This window comes from Mirounga leonina, unplaced genomic scaffold (assembly GCF_011800145.1).
Source record: "Mirounga leonina isolate KUSES-001 unplaced genomic scaffold, KU_Mleo_1.0 Mir_114, whole genome shotgun sequence".
Classification (NCBI taxonomy): Eukaryota; Metazoa; Chordata; class Mammalia; order Carnivora; family Phocidae; genus Mirounga; species Mirounga leonina.
In genome coordinates, this window is record NW_023270265.1 from 22,767,369 (window position 1) to 22,795,136 (window position 27,768).

Consider the following 27,768-nt stretch of genomic DNA (forward strand, 5'->3'; position numbering starts at 1 on the left):
AGCGCCGCGATCGGCTTTTCGGCAATACCCGGATGGAAGCGTAATGGCCGCCATCAGGGACTCGCAAGCAATGGGGACCACGACAGGTATTCCCTATGAGCGGGGCCACCCAGACTTGTTAGGATGCCGGGACTTCTAGATGGCCAGCCAGGGGGCAAAATGCGAGTTTGGGGGGGTGTCAGGATCCCCTGAACCGGCTCAGGGATCCGCCTCCTGTGATAGGAAGCGCCTGCTAAATAGTCCCGGCTATTCAGCGCTTCCGCCTAACTTGCCGCAAAGTTTTTCTAGAGAAGTCGGCTCTTGTACTCGGCGCTCCTGCAGGCTGCCAGCGCTAACCTCCCGCTTCTTAGCTGGGTTTGCACTACGTTCGGGCTTTTTGAACTCAACATTCTCCCACAGCCTAGGAGCTGGAGCGGGAGCGCGGCGACAGTGTGCCTCCGCGCGCCCGAGGGGAGCCGAACCCCGGAGGAAGGGGCGGATCGGGCGCGGTGTTTGGGACGGAGCGGGGCGCGCGGCGCTCGAAGCACCCGCTCGGCGCGTTCCGGGGCTGGTGGAGACAGCATGGGTACTGCTGCGACCGCACCCCTCGAGCTGTAGATTCGCAGGCCCACGGCAGTCCGACTCGACGGCGTCCCCATTGTGGGTCCAGTCTCTGGTCATTGGAGGTCTTTTCTTGCAGATACGCTCAGCTCTCTGGCGCGCGCTCCCTCCTCCACAGAGTTGGCCAAAGGCGCCCTTCTTAGAGACCCCAACCACACCCAGTGGCAGATGGATTTCTTTGTAACTGGCTTTCTCACTTGTAGGGTCCATTTTGAGTCTGTTCTTAACATGGTGTCCTCATTGTCAAGTAGACAGCCTCTTCCTAGATGGATATGGTAATGGAAAATATATAGGGTGAATGTATATAAGGTAAAATGTTGTAACTTTTAAGTAGACCAACGAAACAGATATGGTAGCCTTAAGGTTCAGAATAGAAAAGTTTAGGTTCAGTTTTCTTTCTAGGCTTAAATTTGGGGGCGTTTAGTATTTGTGAGCTATTTTAGCCAAAACATTCGTAGAGTGTGTTTGGATATCAAAAGTCTGTAAACACCAGAAAAATAAAATAAGTCAATATTTAAGGAATTCGTAAGAATGCTGAACTTTGTGTGGTTGTAGCAACTGTGAAACAAGACACCAAACTGTACATCAGGGTAGGAATTTCATTAACTTGAGTGACTTTGTGTTAGGCCTAGTTTACTGTTTTTGGGGTTTTTTTTTATGCAGCCAGGGATCTGATTTGAGTGTACCTTAAAGTTAGTATTCTCAGGTTGAACAGATAGAAACCATTTAAATTGAGGGAGTGAAATACCCTGACATCTCTCAGAGTTTTAACTGCAAATCCATAGAAATGGATTTATTATCTTTTAGCAAAACTATGTGTTTCTGGTATTCATAAAGACATTGCATTGTGTTAACATTTTTCAGGGCGTTAGCATTTCCTGAGGATGGTAAGCATAGTAGACCACGTTCATTTTTCTTAAAATTCTTATAAGTAAGATGAGCCTTAGGTTTGTTAGAAAATTGTTAACAAAAGGGGAGGGAGGGATATAATGCAGGTATCTGACTTGTTTTGCACATCCAAATTACTCATTGTTGCAGTGAAAATAAGGATAGCTATCAATTCAAAGCGTTATATCTGGTTTTATGGAAGGGTAAAAGGATAACAACCACAATGAATACCTACTATGTGCATTGATAATGTATGAGCTTTTAAATGGTTGAGTATTTTTTTTTTATCATCACATTTTAAATCCTATCCTATTCTTTCTTACTAGTATATGTGGTCCCAAGTTTTTGTATCTTGAAGCATTCCAGAAGTTATGTTTTAGCATAAATACACAATTTGACTTTAGAATATGTTTTAAACATGTCCTTTAATGAACTTTTATTGCTTATTTTTCTGTCTGCAATTGTTCTTATGGAAGCATTGTTTGCTTTAGATCACTTAATACAACTTTTTTTTTTTTTTTTGATGGTAAAAGACTTGAGTCTTGTTCAGTTTCATTCAGGGACTCTACTAAAAGTTTTGTGATAAAACACTATAAGCAGAAGAAAAGAATTGTGATGAAGTTGAAATTTTTATTAATTATCTGATTTCAGGTGTGTGTAGGCTATGAGTGTTTTAGTTCTGTATGGGGGTATTGGCTTCACACGGTGAGCAGTTTTCATGGGATGTTAGCACAAGTGAGTATAAAGAGGTAGTATTGTGGTGGTAGGATATCTGGCTTAGAATCAGATCTAGATTATTCTGGGTTTGTGATTTTGGCAAGATTCATTTTCCTGATCTTGAAATAAACAAAGAAAGTGAATTAGATTGAGCTTAAGCTCCCTTCTAAGCTTTGAGTTTTGTGGTTTTTATAAATTTATGACATATTATCATGGAGTAACAATGAAGGGTTATTCGCCAAAATTGCAGAGAGGTTTTTTTTTTTTCCCTCTTAAAGTTAAACACATAAGTTGAATATGAAGCATAATTGAATCAAGAGTATAAAAACATTTTACTAACAGGTTTTGGTCAGTTTTAAAATCTTGGTCTTCATTTCCAGATATCGTCTCTTCTTTTGATCACTGTTCCTGATTGTGGCTTTGTCCAAGCATTAAATTGCGTGCCTTTTGTTCCTTGAAGAAGGAGGTATGGTAAAGATTGAAGTATTACAGCATGTAGTCTATTAAGCAGTAAGTTAATACGTTTTGATATTGGACAAAATAAAGTAACCTAGTTCTGTATACATCAGTTTTCATAAATTATAGTTTTATTTTGGGCCTAAATATTTATAGGTTTTCTTTTAATGTAAGCAAAAAATCATTTTGGTTTCATAGTTGATTATTTAATACTTCATTAGCTATCTAAAGATAATTTTAACTATATTCTTCTAAACATAAACACAGCATTAAGGGCTTCTGGGTAATGAACGATGGAGTTATATATGATTGGAAGATGTTTTGAAGTTGTATAAATGACCAGAAGAGTGTTTCTGTTTTGCTCTAATAAGTGCAAAGTAATGCACCTAAAGAAAAACTGAAATATATTTATATCATGATTAATGGCATCAACATTATGAGTCAGAAAAGGTACTTGAGAATCACTGTGGAGTTATGACTAGTTTCCTGAAGACAATCTTCTGAATATCTTGGTGTGAACAAAATGAAGGAAAAAAAAAATCTGCCATCAAATCCATGGTATTATAAGGGAAGCTTTGCAAACTCAGTGGAAAATATTGTACCCTTGTACAAAAACATGTTTTATCTACTCTTGAAACATGAGTGTCTCTTACTGTTTGTTTTGAATAGGTACTAGGATACCACAGTATCATTTAATTCCTCTCACCAAATACAATAAGTATACCCATAAATATAACCCTAAATTAGAAATAAGATTGTTTACATAACTACTAAAATGGCTGAAGTAGACTGTATGAACTTAAATTATTACTTCAGTAATCATAACCATGTTTTGCCATGAGTTTTACTAGTAGATGGCTTTGTTTTCAGGGCCATTTTTCACAAAGGCAAAAATGTTTTGTTTTATTAGAAGTTAATGTCTAACAACTACAGTGAGTAGGGAGCAACAAAGCTTAGATACTTGGTAATTACTTATGTTCATTTATATGTCTTATTGTTTCCTACATAGCATTTGTTTGCCCTCTTACTGAATTAGGTTCACAGGGGTACTGTGTTATTCCTGAATAAAGTAAATGCTGAGTGCTAAGAATTTTCTTTACTGTGTTTGATCCAAAATTCTCAGAAAAAGTAATATGATGAAGAATGAAAACTTCAAATGTAATGAAGTGAACAAGAGGCTGCTATATGATGACTGACCAAAATGATTTGGATTATTCCATCTTGAAAAATTGTGAGCAAAGTCTGACTAAATTTTAAAATCATGATTGGTATGACTGCATGAAAGAGATATCAGAATATCAGAATGAAGTTGCATGACTTGAAGCTTATGATAAGTAGGTCTCACATGGGTCTCATTTCAAGAAATGGTAATAGCTGAAAAATATTGGCTTCATGGAGGGTCAAATAATTTCACAATGTGGTAAAATCATCACTAATTCCTAATTGAAATTGGGTTGTTAAAGGTTATAGCTGGTAGAAAAAAAAATGTGTTTGTTGACCTTGAACAATGCAGGGGTTAGGGAAACTGACCCACCACACAATTGAAAATCTGCATGTATTCTTTTGATTCCCCTAAAATTTAACTACTATAAGCCTTCTGTTGACTGGAAGCCTTACTGATAGCATGAATAGTTGATTAACATATATTCTGTTATATGTATTAGATACTATATTCTTAATAACATGATAATAAAGTAGGCAAGAGAAGAGAAAATGTTATTAAAATCATAAGGAAGAGAAAAATACATTTACAGTACTGTACTGTGTCAAAAAAAAATCCAGGTATAAGTGGACCTCCATGGTTCAAAGCTGTTTTGTTCAAGGGTCAGCTGTATATTAATTTGTCAACTCAGTATCTCTTTGTTTGGGGAGCCATCTCTCCCCTATTATGAGTGGTTAGTGGCCAATCATATAGTCTTATAACCCAAGCCTAGTCGTCCTTATTGCAACAGAGATTGCCTGTTAATCAAGCAGAATCTTGTTAATCAAGAACCCTTCTTTGAAATTGATGTATGAATGCTGGAGAAAGATGCTCCCTTTTCTCTAAAGTGATTAATCTGGTAGGGTGTTAGTGACATTCTTTCCCACAAGTATGAGAACCCCATCTGTAGTAGGAGAAAGTGAGGCCATATGGAAATGGGAGATGGGTGGAGAGAGCATGCCAGTTTCAGTTCTAGGGACCATGGTAAGAGGTATCTATGCTTTTCTTTTGATCCTGTCAGTTACCCTGGTGTCCTTCCCAGTCCCATGTCCCAAAATTTTGTATATAAATTAGTTTGAATTGGATTGCAGCAGAAAATGATCTGAGGGGGGCGCCTGGGTGGCTCAGTTGTTAAGCATCTGCCTTCTGCTCAAGTCATGATCCCAGGGTCCTGGGATCGAGCCTCACATTGGGCTCACTACTCAGCGGGAAGCCTGCTTCTCCCTCTCCCACTCCCCCTGCTTGTGTTCCCTCTCTCACTGTGTCTCTCTCTGTCAAATAAATAAAATCTTTAAAAAAAAAAATGATCTGATGGATATTTGGCCTTTATGAATTTAAGATCTATAGCTTCAAGTTGATCACATCCATCTACAATTTGCCCTTCCATCTTATGAAAGATGCTCATTGTTCATCATTCATGTATACATTCAGTCCTTCATTCAACCTACAATCATTTGTTGAGTGTCTACTATGTACAAGTATGTACAACTCTCTGGATAGTCAAGGATTATACCTACTAGCTGAGTGCATGATGGACTTCCTTTAATGTAGCACGTTTTTATATATTTAGGTTATACTGATCAATAAGAATGTGTTGAGAATAATCAGTGCTGTGCTCAGCATTTTAGTGATATGAAAGAATAAAAGGAATTCTTTGCCTTCAAAGTTCTTATAGTTTAGTTAAGGAACCCAGATTAACATATATGAAACAGTACAAACAGCAGATAAATGAATGTGTGATTGTATGGTATAGATTTTAAGTCTGAGTTCTGATAGAAAGGAAATTAGTGAGGGCTGGCAGGTTTCTTGAAGGAGGTATCACTGCAAATGTGTTTTAACTTAGGAGTTGAGTTTTGTTAGGCAGAGAATAATTGAGGAAAGGATGGAGTTGAAAATGGCTAAGGGCTGATCCAAGATGGGGAGGAGGTTGGTTTGACTGTAACAATGTGTATTTTGGGGGAATGAGAGATAGTGAGATGAGAGGTAGTGAGATACGAGGTTGAATATTTTAGGTAAACCCATGTATGAGGCATTTGGAAAGCCAAACACATTTTATTTTCTGCTAAGGTGGGGATTTCTTTGAATAAAATGTTTGTATTTCTTTTAGTGTGATGCCATTTGGTGATGCTAAGATACAAAATAAGTGTAATCAAGTGATGGAAATTTATTTGTGGAAAAGACCTTGTTATATTCCTCTGCTTTGAAAATTTTTAAAAAACAGTCATTAATCTGCAATGCTGTTGTGTTTTATACATGTTATATAGGTATATATAAAATTAGTTTCTTTCTTTTTATTTCCCCCTTTTTTGAGAGATCTCATAGTAATACTGTCAAAACCATACCCTTCCTCTAGAGATACAGCCAGCTCAAAACTAATGTTGCAATAGATATAAAAACATTCTGAGAGAGATAAGGAATGAAATTAATGTTTGATTACTCATATAGTATTTGTTTTGAGCTCCAGATACTAGGAATGATGTATAGGTTAATTCTTTCATTAAATGCTGTTGTTTACTTAACCTTCTTTCTTCAATAACCAGTTAGCTGATCCTCAACTCAAGAGAGTATATAGGAACATTCCTATATTCCAGGGTTGGCAAACTCTTGCTGTAAATGGCCAGATAGTAAATATTTTAGGCTTTGTGGGCAATATGGTTTCTTTGCACCCCCATCAGCTGCTGTTGCAACATGATAGCAGCCATAGACAATATGGAAATCAATGAATGTGGCCATGTTCTAATGAAACTTAATTTATAAAAAAAAAGGCAGCAGGCAACATTTGCCCCACAGGCTGTTGGCTGTGGACCACGTATCATAGACTTAATGAGGCATTTCATTCCACAGTTTCTCATACTCATATCTTCCTATTATCCTCTTCTCTGGTAACTAAAAGATGAGTTATCTTTACTATTTTCTAAGTTCACCTCTTCCACTTGTTCACTAGATTCCACCTCTTCTCACCCAGTGAAGGACATTGCTACTGCATCTCTGTTTTTTTTCTCCCTCATCATCAGTTTTTCCATTTTTGTTGGATGATTTTCATAAGCATGCAATCATACTGTAATTTCTCCCAGTTTTAAAAAACAAAACAAAATAACTCTACTTCAGTTCTTCTTTTGTTTGGTCTTTTATACTAAAACTCCTTAAAAGAGTTGTCTGTACTCCATCTCCACTTCTCTTCTTCCCATTTCCTCTTAAATCCATGCTAGTCAGCCCTTTTATGGGGCTAATCAAAGTCACCACAGTCTTGACATTTAGTCCAGTGGTCATTTCTCAGTCCTAGTCTTGCTTGACAGATTGATCAATCCCTGATCCTGGAAACTCTTTCTTTACTTTGCTTTCAGGACACCACTCTCCTAACTTACCTCACTGGTCATTCCTTTCATGCTTACTAGCAGGCTTTTCCTCCTCTTTTTTACTCTAAATGTTGTAGTATCCCGAGGCTTAGGCCTTGGACTTCTCTTTCTTTGTGTACTTACTCCTTGGTGATTTCGTTCAGTTCTGTATACATAGATATATATACACACACCAATGACTCCCAGAATTTTACCCCTAGATCTCTGTATTCTGTATTCAGCTACACATCCGCATTTCCACTTGGCTATCAACTAGATATCTCAAATTCTGTATGGCTAAAACTGAACTCTTGGTATACTTTCTATACTTAACTGTAATCTTTCTATATTAATAAATAGCAACTCATTTCTTCCAGTTGCTGAGGTTAGGACTTTCAGAGTTAATCCTTGACATACTCTTTCTCTTCACAGACCAAACGTAGTCTGTCAGCATATCCTTTGGCTCTCTTGTCACCACATGTCCACGGTCTAACCATGCCTCATTGTCTCCACCAATGTCTCCCTCCTGGCAGTTGTAGTATACTTACCTCCAAACTGGTCTTCTGGCTTTCACTCTTACCTCCTTCCCAGATATTCTATTCTTAACATTGCCCCCAGAGTGATCTCTAAAAAATCATTCAGCTTATGTTATTTCTCTACCCCAAATGCCCTGTAGCTTCCCATCTCATTTATAGTAAAACCAAAGTCCTTTTGGTGTCCCTCAGGCCTTGTTTAGTTCCATTACTTCTTTGACTTCATCTCCTACTGCTTTCCCTCTGGTGTTTTCTGTTTCAGTCATACTGACATTCTTCTTTCTAGTCTCTGAACATGTTAGGCACACTCTACACTAGGTGTTAGCACTTACTCTTTCTTTTCTTGGAACGCTTTCTGCCTCCACTTCTTGGGATCTTGGCTCAAATAAGACTTTTTCAAATGAGGGCTACCTGACTTCACGTTTAAAATTGCAACTCTCTAGTTCTGCCTGTTTTTCTCTGCAGCACTTGTGATGTTTGAATATATTAAATAATTTACTTACTTTCTTTATCATCTAAATAACTAGCAGAGTGTTATGTCCATGAGGGAGGGATTTTTGTCTGTTTTATTCACTGCTGTATTCTCAGTGTTTAGAACAAAGACTGGCACAGATTTGGTGCTAGCTACATGCCCAGAACTATGCCAGATGCTGGTGATATAGCAAAAAACATGACAGATGTGTTCTTATGCTTATGCACCTTTTATTACAGTGGTAGAGACAGAAAATAAATTGGCAAATATATAAAATATTGCTGAAGTGTTACAAAAAGAAATATAAGGGGTTTAGATAGAGAATAATTTTTTGTTTGAGAAGTGATGCTTTATAGGTTGGGGAAGGCCTTTCTGAGATGATGATATTTTTTTTTTAAGATTTTATTTATTTGACAGACACAGTGAGAGAGGGAGAAGCAGGCTTCCCGCTGAGCAGGGAGCCGGATGCGGGCTCGAACCCAGGACCCTGGGATCATGACCTGAGCCGAAGGCACATGCTTAACGACTGAGCCACCCAGGCACCCCTGAGGTGATGATATTTGAGCTGAGACCTAAAAGATGAGAAAGATCTAGCCATTTGAAGAATAGGAGAAGGAATAATTCAAGCAGGGAACAGCAGGTGCAAAGGCCTGAGATAGGAAAGGAGTATTTGAGGAACTGAGAGACTATCTATGGTAGCTTGCTGGAGTATATTTACAGATGAGAGTGGTGTGAGGTGAAGTTTAAGAAAGAGGTACAGTACCAGATGTCACTGCTCCTTGTAAGCCTTGGCAGAGATTAATTTTATTTTAAGTGCTTTGGGAAGCCACTGCAGATTTTAAAGCAGGGAGCATTGTGATCTATTTTATATTAAGATCATGTTTGCTCCTGTGTGGAGAATGGATTCAGAGGAAGGTGGTGGGCAAGAGAGAAGCGTGAATGCCAGTTAGAAGGTTATTTTAATCCAAGTTATAGATGACAGTGGACTGAGATGATGACAGTAGAGATGGAGAGAAGAATTCAAGGTGTATTTTGGAGATAGAATTGACAGGTCTTGCTTATGGATTAGCGTGGGAGTAGGGGAAAGAGGATACAGGATGATTTCGTTGATTTCTGGGAGGAGTAACTGGGTGGATTGTGATGCTCTAAGGTGGGAAGCCTGGGAAATAGAATTTGCTTCTGTCATAAAGACAGGTGCTTTACAGAGCCAGAGAAAAATTGAATAGTTTATATTATTTTGGGAAGCTGAGGGTAAATGGGTTACATGTTGATGCATGTTGTCCCAATCAAGTAGCCATAAATCTTTGATTCCCCCCCAGCATGTGTTCCAAAATCTTAAGTAAAATCTACATCCACTGCCACAGCAAAATGACAAAAGAAGAAAAGCACAAGAGATGAAATACTCTTTCTCCTTCCCATACTAAATTTAGTGGTTTCTATTTCACTTTGGGTAGAATAATTCTGATTTTTCTCCCAATTTCCACATATTGAAAATGTGATTTCTGACCATGTGATAGAGAGAGAGAGAGTGTTTTAAATCAAATTCCATTGCAGCAAAAAAGTTTACATGATCTGTAGCATTTGCTATAAAATAACTTAATCTAAAATCACAGGTGGTCAGGTATTTGGGTTGCAAATAAAAGAATAAATGAGTCAAGAGTGTATTAGGACCCTGTGTACCAATTGTCTTGGTTTTTGTGTGGGATAAGTGAAAAATATAAAACAGAACTTGTCTTTAAGAAGATTATGAATAACCTTGGGAGGTAAAACTTAAAAATGAAATGATGTAACTATAAAGAAGTGTAATGGAGTGGTGAGCAATGGCTGTACTTTAAATGGATATTCAGAGAGGGAGAGATTAGTGTGTATTGCAGGTTTCATGTCTCTATAGGAGATAGAATTAGAAAGGAAGTTTGACCAGTATTGAGAAGATAGAAGGGGATGACAAGCCTGGTGAAAGGAAATAGGATGAACAAATAAATAAAGGTCTATGTGTAGGGGAGCGGAAAGCATCTTAGATATTTGGCACTGTACATTATATATATAGTCATCGTGTCAGTAATAAGAAAGAAGATTAACCTGAACCAGGAACTGGTACTATATTTTAATTTCTGATTTTGGACTCCTTCATAATTGTATACCAACCAGTGTCACCAACCTACCAGAGTGGTACATGGCTCACATGTATACTAGCATTTTGAATCTTTCTATATCTGTACTTAATTAGATTAGCATATTTAACTCTTCATTTCTCTTCTCTGTGTTTAAGTTGATTAGGCCATGATTTGGAGGGAGCTGCCTTTTATTATATATATTAATTCTACAAAATTTATTCTTTCACTTATTTAAAATATGATAGGTATTAGCCCTACAGGTAAACTTTTTAAAAACGTAAAGCAGCTACAAAAAGAGTAAGCCCAGAATGTGTGTTTTAAGTCATGAAAAGATTATTATTTTGAAGGCACTATAAGGTTCTGCTTTTAAAATAAGTTCTAGGGTTTTTTTGTAATTTTCTTCTAGATCCCTTTTAGGCACAATCTTAGGTTTTTTTCAGTAAGTTCTTCTTGTGGCATGCTTCTTTTGTTTTCTTTCTAGTTATATATTCATATGACTTTTGGATTCAGTTATCTCTAGAAAAAAATTTGATGACTCAAGGAATGAAATTGTTATACAAAATAATTACTAATTAGTCTTTCTATTTGTGTGATGTGACAAGTTAGGTTACAGAGCTACATGCTGAGTTACAAATGAGGAGAAGCTAAAATCAGAGTTTTTTTAGTTTTTTAATGCTTAAGCAACTAAAATAAAGAGCATATAGATTCTTTTTATATCATTTCAGTAAAGATAAAAACTGTAGAATGTCTTTGCTTTTTAATCTGTTGTAGAAAGCAAACAAGACCCTAGGAATGGTGCTTTTTGATTTACTCTACTCAGGTGTTTCTTATCCTTGGCATTTTACTTTGGGAATCATCCTTTTAAAACTTCTCTGTGCGATTCCTAACCGATGCTAACATTGCCAGTTCTCTGGTTCCTCACTTTTTATTTGGATTGTCAGTCCTCTAATTTTCTGACCTCTATTTTTACTGTTTCCAGTATATCTTGCTTTCTAGTACCATTCTAATAATATTTCTACAATACTGCTTTTATAGCTTCTCTCTGCTCATGAATTCACCATGGCTCCTGGTTACCTTTCATTTCAAGTTCAAATCTGTCCTCTGTAGTCTGTTCTCACTTAACCTCACTATTATATATTTTCTCTGTGATCTAGATCCCACAGTGCCATGGGAGAAGAACGCTTTTCTTCCAGTGTTACTCTGTTTTTCTGGTCTAGATAGCTTTTGCTCCTTTTTTGCAAGTTTAAGTCTACTGCTCTTTAAAGGATCATCACAAAACCTACCTTTTTGTGAATTAAATGCAGTCAGCATTGATCTATCAACTTAATGTCTTAAGAGTCTGGTTACAAGTAATAAAACTAGCTTAAAGTAGTTTAAGTCAGGGTAAGCTGAAAAGGAGGAATTATTTTAAGGATACAAGATTTCCTAGAATTTAAGGGAAGGAATAGACGCAAGCCTCAGTAAAGACTTGTGGTAGTAACATTGTCCTCTTGGTTTCACTCAGAGTACTTAGGAGAGTTGATGATTCTCTCCCTGCTGTTTGCGTACGTGTCTTTTGCTCTGCCGTGCTGTCATTCCCTAAGAAAATTAACTTGTCAGTAGTTCGGGAGGTATCTTTCTATAGATTTGTCTATGCTTCTACAAACATAGCGCTATAGTATCTTTGCTCCTGACATGAAAATGAGGATCCTTCCCTTAATATAAAAATGTTTTACACACTTTCATCTGTAACTTCCTTTTGGAAAAAAAAAGTTCAGAATGAAATCTAAGTCAATTTAATACATAAACCTTTTTGTTTATATAATTTACTTAATCATTTCCAACTCATGGACGTTTAAGTGATAATAGTGCTTTTATTTCTGTAGGATAGATTGTTAAAAGTGAGGTTTATTTATAGGAGTGTACTTAGACGATGTGAAGGAAATTGGTTATTTTCAAGGAAAATATAAATTGCAAAAAATAACTCAAGCAGTAGAAACCCCTAAGAGCCCAGAAACCATAGAAGAGCTTTTAAAGGTTTGTAAGGGCTAAAATCCAAAGCGGTATCAAGCCTATATGGTATTTTTGGTACAGTTATGTAATTTTAAGAAGTGGGCAATTCTCGTGTTTAGTGAACTATTCCAGAGGAGATGAAATGGTGGAAATTACTCCAATTCATTTTATGTATTCTCCATAATGCCAGTATTAAAACTATTAAAGATAGCATCAAAAAATAAAATTCTGAATAAAATTTTGTCAGATGAATAAATTATTAAAGAATAACATGCTTAACTAATGTAAAAATAGTTCAGCATTATTCTTGCTGTTCGTTTCTTTGTATGGTATAAAGGTTTCCCCCACTAATGTGAAAATAGAGCATTCTTATGAAACCTTTTGTAAGTTGAAATGGTATAAAGCAAAGAAGCCGTTACCACTAATTCATGTGGAAATTTTTTGAGTGTTCTCAGACCCCCAAAATAACCTTAGTCTTAGGCTTTTCTGATATCTTAGGGGGCACATCTTGCTGGGGGAGGCATAAAAAAATTGAGATAAAGCACAGATGCCCAGATACAGTTCAAAGCTATGGCCTCTTTATGCTGACATACTGAATTGTAGTTCCTGGGGAAGGAGTTTGGCTGTACCATTCTCACTGCTTGGGCTCCGTGCTGCCTCTGTAACAGATCGCTGCAAAACAAAGGTTGAACACTGATTTAGTTCTTTACTTTTTTTGTAAAAACAGAAACCTTCTTTGGATTTCTTTTGGTTAGCAAAAACAACTAATGTAGGTTTGTAAGTGAAGTGGTATAATGAGAACTTTTGAAAAGCAAACTTTCAGGGCGCCTGGGTGGCTCAGTTGGTTAGGCGACTGCCTTCGGCTCAGGTCATGATCCTGGAGTCCAGGGATCGAGTCCTGCATCGGGCTTCCTGCTCGGTGGGGAGTCTGCTTCTCCCTCTGACCCTCCTCCCTCTCATGCTCTCTGTCTCTCATTCTCTCTCTCGCAAATAAATAAATAAAATCTTTAAAAAAAAAAAAAGAAAAGCAAACTTTCATAAAGCAGGGGATACCTGTATAGAAAAATAGTAGTCAAGTTTAGATCAGTGTTACAGTTTTTCTTATTTCTTTATCTTTTTAAAAAAGTTTTAATTTTTTATTTAAAAATTTTTTCTTTTAACGGTGTACTAAGATCAAGAAGCATATTAGTTGAATAGCATTTGTTTTCTATATAAAATACAGTTTTGTATTTGTATAACAACACTGTTATTCATAACTTTGGTAGTGCCAACTTCCTTTACTTACTTTTTAAGGTAACCTCATGATTCACAAATTAACTATTAAATAAGCAAAAAAATTACCTCTCAGTAGCATGAATTTATATACCATGAGTAACATAGCATAATTTTATTCTCTGAGTATAATGTTTGCCAGGAACTTTATGGCTGTTGTACAGTCTTTTCTGCATGGATATGATTGAGTACCTGTGTACTGATGTGAGGAGTGTAATGTTGAATGGATACCTATTTTGTTTTGATTTCTACCTTCAGTGTCAACATTCTTCAACTTTGTGCTGGCATCAGTTTTACTATTTTAAGTTTGTTCAGAAAAAACTCAGTTGGTTTACCACAGAATTCACTTGCTTTGCTTGAGAATTTCAAATTTTCCTGGCTTCATGCCATTTTTTGATAAAGTTTCATAACAGTATGGTCTAGAGGCAAAGAGGTGATTTTCATTACATCCAAATGTCAGCTCTTTGCTTGTGCTATGATAAGGAAGTCTGCCAGTGTGGAGGCTGTAGTGATCCAAGGACAACATTTTAAGAAGCACTGACCTAAGGATAACCAGGAATCACTGTAAACATTTTTATATATGTACTCTTGACTTTTTACTATGAGTTTGTATGGGCCCATGTGTTTGTTTGCTTATCCATCTATTCTCTATACACCTGTCAATTTTTGAACAGATTAACTCCTAATATGTCTACTCTGTATTTTCTGGGTTTTTTTTTCATTGAATACATCTTGGATATCTCCCTATTAATAAATGTAGTTTTACAGTATTGTTTTTTTTTTTTTTAAAGATTTTATTTATTTATTTGAGAGAGAGAATGAGAGAGAGAAAGCACATGAGAGGGGGTAGGATCAGAGGGAGAAGCAGACCCCCTGCTAAGCAAGGAGCCCGATATGGGACTCGATCCCGGGACTCCAGGATCATGACCTGAGCCGAAGGCAGTCGCTTAACCAACTGAGCCACCCAGGCGCCCCTACAGTATTGTTTTTAAAATTGAATAATACTCCATTGAATGAAAATACCATAATTTATTTATTGGTGGACATTTTGTTATTTTTGATTTTGTGATTTTTTTTGTAGGCAGTGTTTCAGTGAACCTGATTATTACCTTTAGGATACATTTCTAGAAGTAAATCAGAAGTTACATACTTTCTTCCTGGTCATGTATAGATTTATATTTTATGTATTATAAAATATATACTATATTATATATAATTATATATGTAATTATAATGTGATTTATGTTATATTAAATGTAAGTAAATATATATAGCAAACTGTTCCTTATAAAGATTATATCATTAGTATATCATAGTGCCTCTATTACTAGAAAACGAAATTTTAAAAATGAAGGCATACAAAATACAAGTCCACATTTTTATTGTTCGTTTCAACAGATAGAAACTTAACTCTGTAAAGTTGCTATAGTAGTTTCTAAATGCTTAACTCTCAGTTTCTGTACGTACATTGTCATGGACTGGTGATGAATGTTTCATGGACCATTAGCAGACCATATTTTTAGTAGCACTATTTTAGCCTAGGAGCCAGTGTAGAAGGGGGAATAGGGGAGACTGGGGTGGGGTTTGTGTCTCATACATATATGGTCATTTAATCCTCTTGCTTTTGGTATGGTACCCACTCTCAGCTGTGTCTGGTATCCCTGATTAAGAGAGTCTGTGTACCTTCTGCAGAGAATAAACCTGCAGGCATCTGCTATGGTGGGGAAATAGCAGTAACCTAGCGTATGGAGTGGGGAAGGGAATCTTAGCATCTAACCAGAGCTCAAGCAATTCTCTCCAAATTTCTCTTTGTTTTAGTTTTCTCCTCCCTTCTTCATAGTTACTTGGTACTGCCAGTTCCTAAGCCTTTCAAAGATTCAGAGTGTAAAATAGGTTAGTTCTTAGCTTTCCCCACTCTGTCTGGGATTAAGTTTTCTTAGGTCTGCAGGGTCATTTACTAATTAATCTGCTTTCCAGCATCCAGAAATTTGTTGCTATTGTCATGTCTCCTGTTTCCTATTGTTAATTTTTTTTTTTTAAGATTTTATTTATTTATTTGAGAGAGAGAGAATGAGAGACAGATAGCAAGAGAGGGAAGAGGGTCAGAGGGAGAAGCAGACCCCCGCTGAGCAGGGAGCCCGATGTGGGACTCGATCCCGGGACTCCAGGATCATGACCTGAGCTGAAGGCAGTCGCTTAACCAACTGAGCCACCCAGGCGCCCTGTTAATTTTTTTTTTAAGGACCTCTTACAAATATATTTATTGTGTTATAAGTGTTCTTCTTCTCCAGTCTTTTCTGCTTTTCTTAACTGTCTTAAAATATTTGCTTTTATTTCTATTTCATGGATTTTATTGTTGACAGATATTTCTTCTATAACACATTATTTCTTCTTCTTTTTAAGTTCTTTTTTTCTGATTGAAATTTGATTTTGCTAAAGTATTTACTTGAAACTTTATTCCAGAAAGAGTACATATGTAGTATAGTCTCTAAATCTTTGTACATCTAAAATTGTGTTTCTCCTTTACATATGAATTTTCCTGTGTATAGAATTAATTCTTGGATTAATCTATTTTCCTCAGAACTCTGTGTCATTCCATTGTCTTCTAGCATTTAGAATTGTGAGTAAAATGCCTGATTAATATTGATTTCTGATTAAAGTTGGCATTGCTGATGAAAAATCAAATACCTTTTTAGGTAACTCTCCCTCTCTACCTATTTTTTTTTTTTTTTGTAGCATTTCATTTTTTTTTAAGGATTTCATTTATTTATTTGAGACAGCGAGAGAGGGAACACAAGCAGGGGGAGTGGGAAAGGGAGAAGAGGCTTCCTGCTGAGCAGGGAGCCCGATGGGGGGCTCGATCCCAGGACCCTGGGATCATGACCTGAGCCGAAGGCCAACGCTTAACGACTGAACCATCCAGGCACCCCCGTAGCATTTCATTTTTATTTTTTAAACCCAAAAGTTTGACTAGGATAAGTTGTAAACATTGAGTCTTATATTCTGTTCTCACTAGTAATCTTGCCTGGCATTTGAGGAGCCTTTGATTTTGAAAATTCAGGTCTTTAAAAAAAACCCAAAACTCAAATGTTATTTTTTTCTTGTTTTCAAAATCATTATTTCTCTCCCATCTACTTTGTTCTTTCATGGCAGTATGTTATTAGTTTTTGTGGGGGTTTTTTTTGTATATTATCTCAGGTCTTACTGAAATTGCCAATTACTACTTGATTTATTTTTTCCCCCCTTTCTCCTTTTTCTGGTAGTAGTAACTTTTGTGTAGTTACTATTTTTCATTGCTGGTTGGGGGAATGGGGAGGGGTTTCTCCGAGTGTTCAGGTTATTTTCTTTGTTGAGCTGCTGCAGCTAGTGATGTTTCTGCCTACTTAACTTTTGATGGCCTTGGTAGTTGAGATGAATTCTTAAAGAATGAACCAAGATTTTTTTTCAGTTTTTTAGTTAAAAGGAGGGGGGAAGTTAATGTAACTTTTTCCTGACAACTTAGAGAGATAATTTACTTATGTGGATAAAGGACAGGACTATTAAACAGAAGATAGGCATGGATATAGGAAGATTTATCTTTGCTCAGAAATAATTTCCTCTTTATATTTTTTCCCAACAGCTGGTGCTAACAAGTCTCAACTCGGCCCCTGGACCCAGCTCAAAACTCTGGATTCATTCTCTTCCTTCCCATACCTCAGCTCAAGCTTTCTGTCTCCCCAAAAGGTACCACATGATCTTCCTCTCAAGTCCTCACTTTCTAGAAATCTCAGGGTATGTTCAGGGAGGGAGTGGGCAGATTTATATCCTTTACTTTCTTACTTAGGGCATAAGAGATGCTTATTAAATGCTTTTTAAATGAATGTCCCCTAGTCAAATTCCTCTTTAAAAGTGGTGCTTGGCAGTGGGTTAGCATTTGTTTTCACTCTTCTCTCTCTGGACTGTTTCTTACCAAACACCTTGCAGTATGTGTATGGAATGTTTTTCTAGTTTCTAGTTATTTTATAGGACTTTATTTTTTGATTTGTGTTTCATTGGGCAGTTGGAAGAAGGAAATCAGATGGCTTAAGTTGCCACCTTGATGCAGGCAGTTCTCCAGGTTACTTGAAAGGGCTGGGCATATTTTATGCAAATTGTATTCTTTCAAGGCTTGAGGAGATGTTGGTTAAGTCTTATGAGGTAAGGGCAGTAGTTTAAATGGGAGATTTAAAATCAGTAATCCTTGTTGGTGGGGTAAAGATTGAACTGTAGTGAAAGGAGCATTAGCTAGTAGGTTGGAAGATTAAAATTAGAGTAAAATTCCTCTTTCCTTTTTTTGTTATTTGAGAAATTCACAACACGTTTTTTGCCCATAAGTGGCAACCCCAGTATAATTTGCTACCAGATGTCATCATTGATTGCTTCCACATACTACAGGTTCAACATAGTTGAAGACAAAATAGATTCTCCAAATTTAAAATTTGAGGGTGAATAATAAACCCCAAACTACCTAAAATATACAGACTCCCCTAATACTGTATTGTACATGCCATTCATTAAATGTAAAAAATACTGATGTTCAATATAAATTATTTAGCAGTTACCAAACTTAAGTAAAAGCTAAGTGGATTTCTTAGTAAGGTCCCTTTTATTAACATTGTTTTGCCTGTGTTGAAAGGACATGCACTTTAATGGGTGACCTTTGTGACATCTGTTTTGGCTGCCCATGCATCCTACTTAATTATTTTCTATTCTTCATGTCCTGGAAGGGTGAGGTTGCTGAATGGTTAACTCTGAATAAGCAGTGTTTTAATGTATATGTCCTGCCTCTCTCCTTCAGACTGTAAGCTGTAGTAGGGTGGGGACCATGTTTTTGAATCTTTCCACAGCACCCATCAAAATGCCTCACATTCATAGTAGGCATTTATTAGTGTTAGTTGATTGAGTTATTTAAAATCCTATTTTTATACTGGTCGTCAGACTCTGGGGTATGTGTTATCTTATAAGAAAAATTTTAAATTGTGTAGATATTTTGAAATGGAATTGATATTTAAAAATAGTATCAATCTATTTTTAGCATTACACATATATTTTTGAACACATGTAATATTACTACAAGAAGCAATTTCCGTTTTGTAATAAAACCCATGATATAGTTTCTTGATTGTGTGTATAATAGAAAGGCTTGAGTATGGTTAATCCAGAATGACCGCAATATGGTATTCAGGCAAATGGAGAACCTTTATAGGTGTGCTTAAAAGTTTCACCTCTTTGAACCTCACCTTCAGATTCTGGTATGGTGAAATCTCCATCGGTGATTATAATACAGAATGGACACTGTAGGGAATCTTCTTAGTTGGTGTGGAATATCCACCAGGTGTCATTGAACTTTATTCTAGCCATTTATTTAGTTTTTCTTACTTTTGAAGAAAAAGTATTTACATTTTGCTTTAAATAATACAGTAAAACGTTTTAAGTAAAAATTTTAATATTTTACTGAATTAGACATAGTATATAAAACCAGTGCGTGCTTCGGCAGCACATACACTAAAATTGGAACAACACAGAGATTAGCATGGCCCCTGTGCAAAGGATTACATGCAGATTTGTGAAGCATTCCATATTTTGTGCAGTTTCTGAGCATCCTACCACCCTTTGCAGATGAACTCTGAAGAAATGATATGAGTCAGAGCCCAGTGTGTGGCACTGAATAATGCAATTGTGATTTTTCACTACTAAAAAAAAAATTCAGTAAACTGGTACCTTGCTAATGAATTCATTATCAGTTTAGCATATATATACTTAAAGACTATTAAAGGATGTGTTTTTTAGACCCAACCAAAATTACTGAGTGTGAGAGAGATTAAAAGTCTCTTAATACATAATTTAACTTTTAATTGTATTCCCCTAATAAAGGGTTTCTGAAACAGTAAAGTATCTAGTTACTTAGATTCATTGAAATTTTTTTTTTTTAAGTTTTTATTTATTTAAGTAATTTCCTCTGCCCAACATGGGGCTAGAACTGAAAACCCAAGATCAAGAGTCACATGCTCTACCAGCTGAGCCAGCCGGGCGTCCCTAGATTAATTGAAATTTAAAGCTGAGACCTTTGACTAGACATTATAGATGAAGTTCAATGTGATCTATACTTATTTTCTTTAGCTTATCTAATTTTGTTTATTATTCATACATATATATTTAAGATCACAAAGGTAAGAAAACATAATTCCTCTAATACACATTTTGATATTTTACTGAACCTTCAGTACTCAGATTCCAATCTCAATAATATATTATCACATCTTATTACTTTACTATTTTTTATTCCTTTGCAGTTTAACTCATAATGTGTCATTTCATGGTAATCACATACAGTAATGATAGCTACAATTTATATAGCACTGTACAGGATACTGTTCATATGTTTTCTCATTTAATCTTTACAATAACCCTGTGAAAGGTAGGGAAAGTACTAATTTTTTTTTTTCACTTTGTAGATGAAGAAACGAAGACAGAGATTGAGACTTGTCTAGAGTAACACAAAACCAGTAAGTGTTGGAATTAATGGTGGCAGATAGTAATGGGTGCATTCTCATATGCCAGGAGCTTTCCTTGCTGCCTTCTGCCTGAGTTCTAGGGACAAAAAGCCAAATAGCCAAAAGGTTGGGAACCAAAAAGGTAGTAGGTAGACTTTAACAGTACCCCAGCAAAATGTGCTATTCCTTTTCATTTTTTCTTTTTCTTTTTTTTAAATTAGTAATGATAACTTGAAAGAGCAGATAATCTTCTGTTATTGTTGTTGTTAGATATATGAAACTTAACATTTTAAATATAAATTATCTCTGAAGCACTAAGGAAATAGAAAAACTGGAGAGAAGCCTGTTGAATTTCTCACAAGGTAATAGCCAGAGGGTCAGCTAAGGAGGTGAGGAAGTTAATAGTTCATGTGTATAATTGGAGACATGTGTAATTGGAACTTAAATTTTTGTGGTTCTCATTAAGATTTTGTAAATCCTGCTTAAAAATTTTAATATCAGCTTAATATAAAAATCTTAGAGCTTAAGGGTGCTTATCCAATTGTGGTTTTCTTTAGATGACAAAACAGGTTCAGAGAAGTTGAAGCTTGTCCAGTGTCACAGAGCAGAGCTGGAAGTAAAATTTGTATTTCCCGACTTCCAGATTAGTATTATTTCTCCATCAAGCTATTACTTCTTGGTAAGCTGTTCTTAAAATACTTAACAGGTCTTTTATATCTTTTATGGTTGTGTTTGATCAACATTCCTATTTTGTATCAAAATGAACTTTAAAATATGAAATTTACTGATATAAAAATTCAATTCTTTGTTTGATTTTAGGTGAGTTAATGTGGGAAAAATTCTGGTATTTTGAAGATGTCTCGGCACAGTATTGTTTCCTGTTTAAATTACAAGTAACTTCAGTTTTTAGAGAAAAAAGAAGTTGGGATTTTTTTGTAAAATCATGCCATCTGAACAGAAACTGTTATTTTTTGATGAAAAACAAACTACTTTAAGAAAAGATTATGATGTGAAAAATGAGATAGTAGATACTATCAGATCAGTACCTAGAGCAAAAGTTTCAGAAAGTAGTTTTCACTATGAACTAAAAAATGTGAAAATTGATTTGCCGAAGATAAATATTCCAAATGAAGTCTTTTTGAACCATGAAGTTGACAAATATAGAAAATTATTTCGGCGTCAACCACAGACTGCAAGAAAATCTATCAGTGTAAAGACTGTAAGCTGTGTAGAGGAGTGTATGTTGCTCCATAAGTCTGAGCGAGTTGAAGAAGAGGGTTTAAAAATGTCTGCAAAAATACTCAATTTCAACTGTTTAAAATGCCGAGATAGCACTCGATACAGTCCAAATGATTTGCAGAAACACTTTCAAATGTGGCACCATGGTGAATTACCTTCATATCCTTGTGAAATGTGCAGTTTTTCAGCAAATGACTTCCAGATATTTAAACAACACAGACGGACACATAGAAGCACTTTAGTAAAATGTGACATTTGTAACAATGAGAGTGTATATACTTTATTAGACTTGACAAAACATTTTGCATCCACACATTGTGTAAATGGTAGTTTTCAATGTGAAAAGTGCAAATTCTCCACCCAGGATGTTGGCACATTTGTTCAGCACATTCATAGACATAATGAAATCCATTATAAATGTGGTAAGTGCCATCATGTATGTTTTACCAAAGGAGAGCTTCAGAAGCACCTTCATGTTCACTCTGGTACATTTCCCTTCACTTGTCAATATTGTAGCTATGGTGCCACTAGGAGAGAGCACCTGGTAAGACATGTTATAACTTTGCACAAAGAACACTTATATGCGAAAGAAAAACTGGAAAAAGACAAATATGAAAAGAGGATGGCAAAGACTTCAGCAGGACTTAAGCTGATACTGAAAAGATACAGAATAGATGCATCAAGGAAGACATTCTGGAAACGCAAGAAGATCAACAATGGAAGTGACAGGAATATAGAAAAAAACACTCAAGTGCTTAAAAAAGTGAACAAAACACAGGCTAAATCTGAAGACCAGAGCCATCTTGTTCAAGAGCATTTAAATGAAGAAAAGGATGAAAGACCACACTGTGAGAATAATGATAAACCTGCTGAGTCAGAGTCAGAAAAGCCAACTCTTCTGTCCACTGGGCAATGTAATAGAGCTGAAGAGGGATCAAATTCTACTCTAGGTTTCTTGAAGACTGCTGTACAAGGACCTACAGTGTTAATGGTGAAAAATAATAGAATAACAATTCCTGCTAACTACAGTGCTGATTTTATGGGATTTAAGATGGTGGATGGAAAACAACATATTGTAATAAAATTGTTACCTACCAATAAACAGAATTTATATTTACCAGGCTCACAGTCAGATGCTGCAAAGGACAGTACTGCCAATTTGCAGCCCCAGACTTTGGACACTACTGGATTTTTAGCAGGAGTAACAGCTGAATTAAGTGACACAGTTTACATGAAAGCAAATACTCCATTTTCATGTTCATCTCCTATATTTTCAGGGAAAGTAACGTCAGAAAAAGAAATGGCTTTGCTATCTCAAACGAGTAATACGCTTCAAACAATGGATGATGATAAAAATGTGTCTTCTTTGTCAGCATCAGAATTGGTTTCAGCATCAGTGAATTTGACCACAAAAGTTGAAACAAAAGATAATATTGACCTATGGGGAAGTTATATTACTCAGAGTCACCCTGAGATATCAGGTGCTGCCATTAGAAGTCCAGATAAAGTCAACTCTACTACCAAACAAAATGCATACAACAGTGGAGATATGCATAACTATTGCATTAATTATGTCAACTCTGAGTTACCTGTTGAATCTTCCAACCAAGGATCATTGCCCTTTCATAATTACTCAAAAGTAAATAATTCTAATAAACGTCGTAGGTTTTCAGGAACAGGAATGTGTGAAAACCCTCAAAAAGAACCTTCATCAAGCAAGACAGTTGTTCAACAACCAATAAGTGAATCAGTTTTATCACTGGTGAGGAAGGAGAGCTCAAATCCAGATAGCATGTTAGCATCTATTAGCCTTTTAAATACTAAAGATGGAACTTTAAAAATGCAAACTGAAATTGAAGAGCAGTGTGTTTTAGAAAAAGGAGAAAACATTGATGGACAGAACTTATACACTAATGAAAATCAGAATTTAGAGAGCATGACTGAGAAATCTAAGTGGGATGACATTTCTAATGTTGAGTCACCTATGATGCCTAGAATCACATCTGTTTTCTCTCTCCAGAGTAAACAGGCATCAGAATTTTTGCCACCTGAAGTAAACCAGTTACTTCAGGATGGATTAAAAACAAAATCTGAGGTAAAACAAGACTCTAGTAATAGTAACACTCCTGATAAAGGCCTGCCACTTCATTGTGACCAGTCATTTCAGAAACTTGAGGGAGAAGGCAAAATAGTTGAATCTTCAAAAGACTTCAAAGTACAAGGCATCTTCCCAATCCCATCTGGTGGTATAGGGATTAATGTGCCTACAAATGATCTGAATTTAAAATTTAGTGGAAAAGAAAAACAAAATGTGTCAATATCACAAGATGTGAGAGATTCAGAAAAGACACCTAGAATTTCAGGTATTGGCACATTACTTAAGACTCAGTCAGATGCAATAATAACACAGCAGCTCGTAAAAGATAAACTACGAGCCACTACACAAAATTTAGGTTCTTTATATAGGCAGAGTCCACTTCTGAATTCAGAACCAAAAAAGGCTATATTTGTTCAGACTCCAAAAGGCTTTTTTGTACCATTGCACATTGCTAACAAGCCTGGATTACATGTTGTTTCAGGAAGACCACTTCCATTGGTTAATACACAAGGTGTACCTGCTTCTCTTCTTTTAAATAAGAAACCTGGGATGATTTTAACATTTAATAATGGGAAACTTGAAGGTATTTCCACTGTCAAAATTGAGAGTTCTCAAGCTTGTGGAACTACAGCTAAGGAGCCCTGCAGAACACCTTTTTTAAAGGTAGAACCAAACAGTAATTGTCTGACACCTGCACTTTGTTCCAGCATTGGCAGTTGTTTGAGCATGAAAAGTAGCTCAGAAAATACTTTGCCATTAAAAGGCCCTTACATTATCAAAACATCAGCAAATTCTTCAGTGAAAGCTGTTCCTACTCCTAATACAGTATCTGAGCATCAGGGCACCAAGTTGAATAACTTGGACTCAGTAAAACAGCAGAATGAGATTTTTCCAAAACCACCTCTTTATACCCTCTTGCCTGATGGCAAACAAGCTGTTTTTTTAAAGTGTGTGATGCCAAATAAGACTGAGCTGCTTAAGCCTAAATTAGTCCAAAATAGTACGTATTATCAAAACATACAGCCAAAGAAACCTGAAGGAACACCACAAAAAATATTGCTGAAAATTTTTAACCCTGTTTTAAATGTGACTGCTGCTAACAATCTGTCTGTAAGCACCTCTGCATCCTCATTGCAGAAAGACAAGGTACCATCTAATCAGACTACAGGAGGAGAGCAGAGAGAGCCAGAATCTTCTAGAGATGCCTTACCCTTCTTACTAGATGATATGATGCCAGCAAATGAAATTGTGATAACTTCTACTGCAACATGCCCAGAATCTTCTGAGGAACAAATGTGTTTCACTGACCGTTCAGACACCAGGGTATTAAGGTGTAAAACAAATTGTACAATCGAGAGAAACTTCAATAGAAAAAAGACTTCGAAAAAAAAATTTTCAAGAATTAAAACTCATGTAAGAAGTAAAGATTCTGAAACTGCCTTTGTATCTAGAAACAGAAACTGTAAACGAAAGTGTAGGGATAGTTACGAAGAACCTCCAAGAAAAAAAGCAACATTACATAGAAAGTGTAAAGAAAAGTCTAAACCTGAAGATGCCCGTGAATCGTTCGATTTTAGCAGACCAAGGCTTTCAAAAGATTCAGTCAGAACTTTGCGGCTTTTCCCCTTTAGTTCCAAACAGCTTGTGAAATGTCCTAGGAGAAACCAACCAGTTGTAGTTTTGAATCATCCTGATGCAGATGCACCAGAAGTAGTAAGTGTAATGAAAACTATTGCTAAATTTAATGGACGTGTACTTAAGGTTTCATTGTCAAAAAGAACTATCAGTGCTTTACTGAAGCCAGTTTGTGATAATGCCCCAAAAACAATTTATGGTGATTTTTCCAAAAGACATAAAACATTGAAACCTGTTAGTTCTGTGAAAGAAAGATTTGTGCTAAAATTAACACTCAAAAAGACAAGCAAAAACAATTATCAGATCGTGAAAACTACCTCTGAAAATGTTCTGAAAGCTAAATTTAACTGTTGGTTTTGTGGTAGAGTATTTGACAATCAGGATGCTTGGGCTGGTCATGGGCAGAGACATTTAATGGAGGCCACTCGTGATTGGAATACGTTAGAATAATTTACTGTAGTTACCAAGGAAAAGAAAAGTAAAGCTATCTTAGAAGAAAACATGGGTTGGATTACCTTAAGGCAGACATTTTCTACTTCAGTATAGTACCTAAAATTGAGCATCTGAAAGTTGGCTATATTTCCATGGGAGACAAAAAAAGTTTTATGTGTGATACTTGAAAATGCTATTACTGCACACATAAGTTTTGCAAGAAACTAACTGCAGCACAGATGTATCTTGATTTAATTTTTTTAAATGTGTTCTTGGGAAGTTAGGGCTAAAGAAAATTTTGATAAAAGTTTTCCCAATTTAGTTATATAGTGACTCTTAGTAGAGGGTAACGGCTGACAGCTCCATTCCCTCTCTTCTTCCACCAGCCTTATGAATCTGATAAGTGTAGCTCCTCTGAAGATGGAGAGCTCTTTCACCATGAGCTGAAGGAGTTTCTCCTCATTTGTGAAGATACACTAAGAGCTTGAGTAAAGAACTTAACTTTGTATCTGCTAAATACAGTTCTTTTGAAGGGTGTTAGGCTCCTCTGAGAGTACATTTAACTAACTACAGTTGCACCTCATGATGCTTGAAATAGAGTTTTTCACAAGTAAATCTTTTTTCTCTTATACTGTGTCCCGTATCAGGAATTGGAATACCTTCCCAAGGTGGTTTTCTTTTTCTAAATGGCTATGTCAAGCATTGCAGTAGATGGGCAGCCTCAAAAGAAGAATTAAACTCTCTTGGTCCAGTTTAAAGTCTGATTAAAGAACTTGAACATTTTTCTGAATTTGATGATAATCTCCAGTGATTCTCTTGCACAGAACTATGCTTATTAAATTGTTTGTACCCCATAAATCAAGTGGCCAATATTTATCTTGGTTTCCATCCATTTGAAAAGTGGAACATAGAAGCACTTCCATGGGAATGGCTTTTCTTGAAAATTAAGAATCACTCTACAGGAAAAATATTTTGAAGCAAGATTAGCAAAGCAAATCAGATTTTTGCTGTTTAATTACTATTAGGTGTCTGAACATGTACACATTGGGACAAACCATTTTTGTTAGCACCTTTTCAGTCTCACTGACAACCCAAAGCAGATTATTTTACTGATTGTTGGCAGTTGAAATGAAGAAGCATTAGTAGTGGACTCAGTGGCAGGGCATAAAACTTCAGGACCGATTCCTAGGGGATATACCCAGCAGGTAGAGTTTTAAAATGGATATTTTCATGATAACAACAGAATCATCGACTGAAACTTCACCGTGTAAGTTTGGATCAAATTTTGTTGGATTATTGGATAATCGAGTTCTTGTATTACAAATTACTGTATAATTTTTGTTATATTGTTACTACAAGTGTTAAAACATTTTCATTGATTGAAAACTTCAGGGCTTCTTTTCTGTATATAAGAAAGAATTTAAACCTGTACATATTTTTGTACTTTTCAGTTTGTTATGTAAATTTTGCACAGAAGATTTTTGACATAAAAAGTTTATTTTCTTTCCATTTAGTTCTGTGCATGCACTAATAAAACTGGTTGTTTAATTTAAAAGGAATATGTAAGACTTTACCCATGTTATTTTCTTGGTTTTTATTTTAGATGTAGAATTTTTTTTTTTTTTTTGTAAATTCATTTTTCAGGGATTGAACACTATTGTTAGCAAGTGCCTAAAAGATGTGAAACAGTTTACATATGTCAACTGTAACAGTAGGTCCCAAATGGGCCCATTCCCCCAAAATTTTATTTTAAAGAAAGCCATACATAGATGCTTCAAGCTATCTTGCTATGCACATTATACGTGTACTTTTTTGTGCAGTTTGTCTACTTTCCTAGTGAAGTATTTTTTGTATAAAACCTGTTACAATTGTGTTTCTTAAATTGAGCCTAAGAATGGAGTTGATTGGAAATACACAGTATATATTAATAATGTATAAGGTGTTTAAAGAGTGGTAAGCAATGTTAATTTCTGTAATGAACATTTTCTTCAATTAAATTTATCTTAAGTTTGTGTTTACACAGTAATTTTTTTACTGTACTAAAACCAAACGGGAATTTTATTCTAATGGGAAATATTTATATTTCAAAGATGTTTTTTCTTTAAATGCTAGGGAACTATGTATAGTGTGGGTTCCCCCCCCCCAAATCATAGGTAAAATTTTGAAATTTTGAGAAGGGTAACATTTACCATGAAGTTACTGTACTTATGCCGATAAGGAAAGTCATAGGCTAATGCTCTTTAGTATCCTAACAGCAATAAACTTGAAATGC

At 35.8% G+C, this 27,768-nt stretch overlaps 1 protein-coding gene and 1 pseudogene across 9 annotated transcripts; both read left to right on the forward strand.

The window, feature by feature from the left end:
- On the forward strand, window positions 1-27,768 carry ZNF518A (zinc finger protein 518A). Of its 9 annotated transcripts, none has more exons than XM_035026016.1 (7): window positions 1-86; window positions 2,586-2,671; window positions 3,785-3,892; window positions 17,200-17,303; window positions 20,054-20,104; window positions 20,650-20,771; window positions 20,912-27,768. In XM_035026016.1, the coding sequence occupies exon 7, from the start codon at window positions 21,036-21,038 to the stop codon at window positions 25,512-25,514; it is 4,479 nt and encodes a 1,492-aa protein (XP_034881907.1). In that variant the 5' UTR covers window positions 1-86; window positions 2,586-2,671; window positions 3,785-3,892; window positions 17,200-17,303; window positions 20,054-20,104; window positions 20,650-20,771; window positions 20,912-21,035; the 3' UTR covers window positions 25,515-27,768. The 9 variants fall into 9 exon arrangements, 8 of the variants coding, with proteins under 8 accessions (XP_034881907.1, XP_034881899.1, XP_034881888.1 ...); XM_035026008.1 differs by lacking the exon at window positions 1-86 and adding an exon at window positions 158-665; XM_035025997.1 differs by lacking the exon at window positions 1-86 and adding an exon at window positions 158-639 and having other exon boundaries at window positions 2,586-2,715.
- Window positions 19,084-19,184, forward strand: LOC117998941 (annotated as a pseudogene).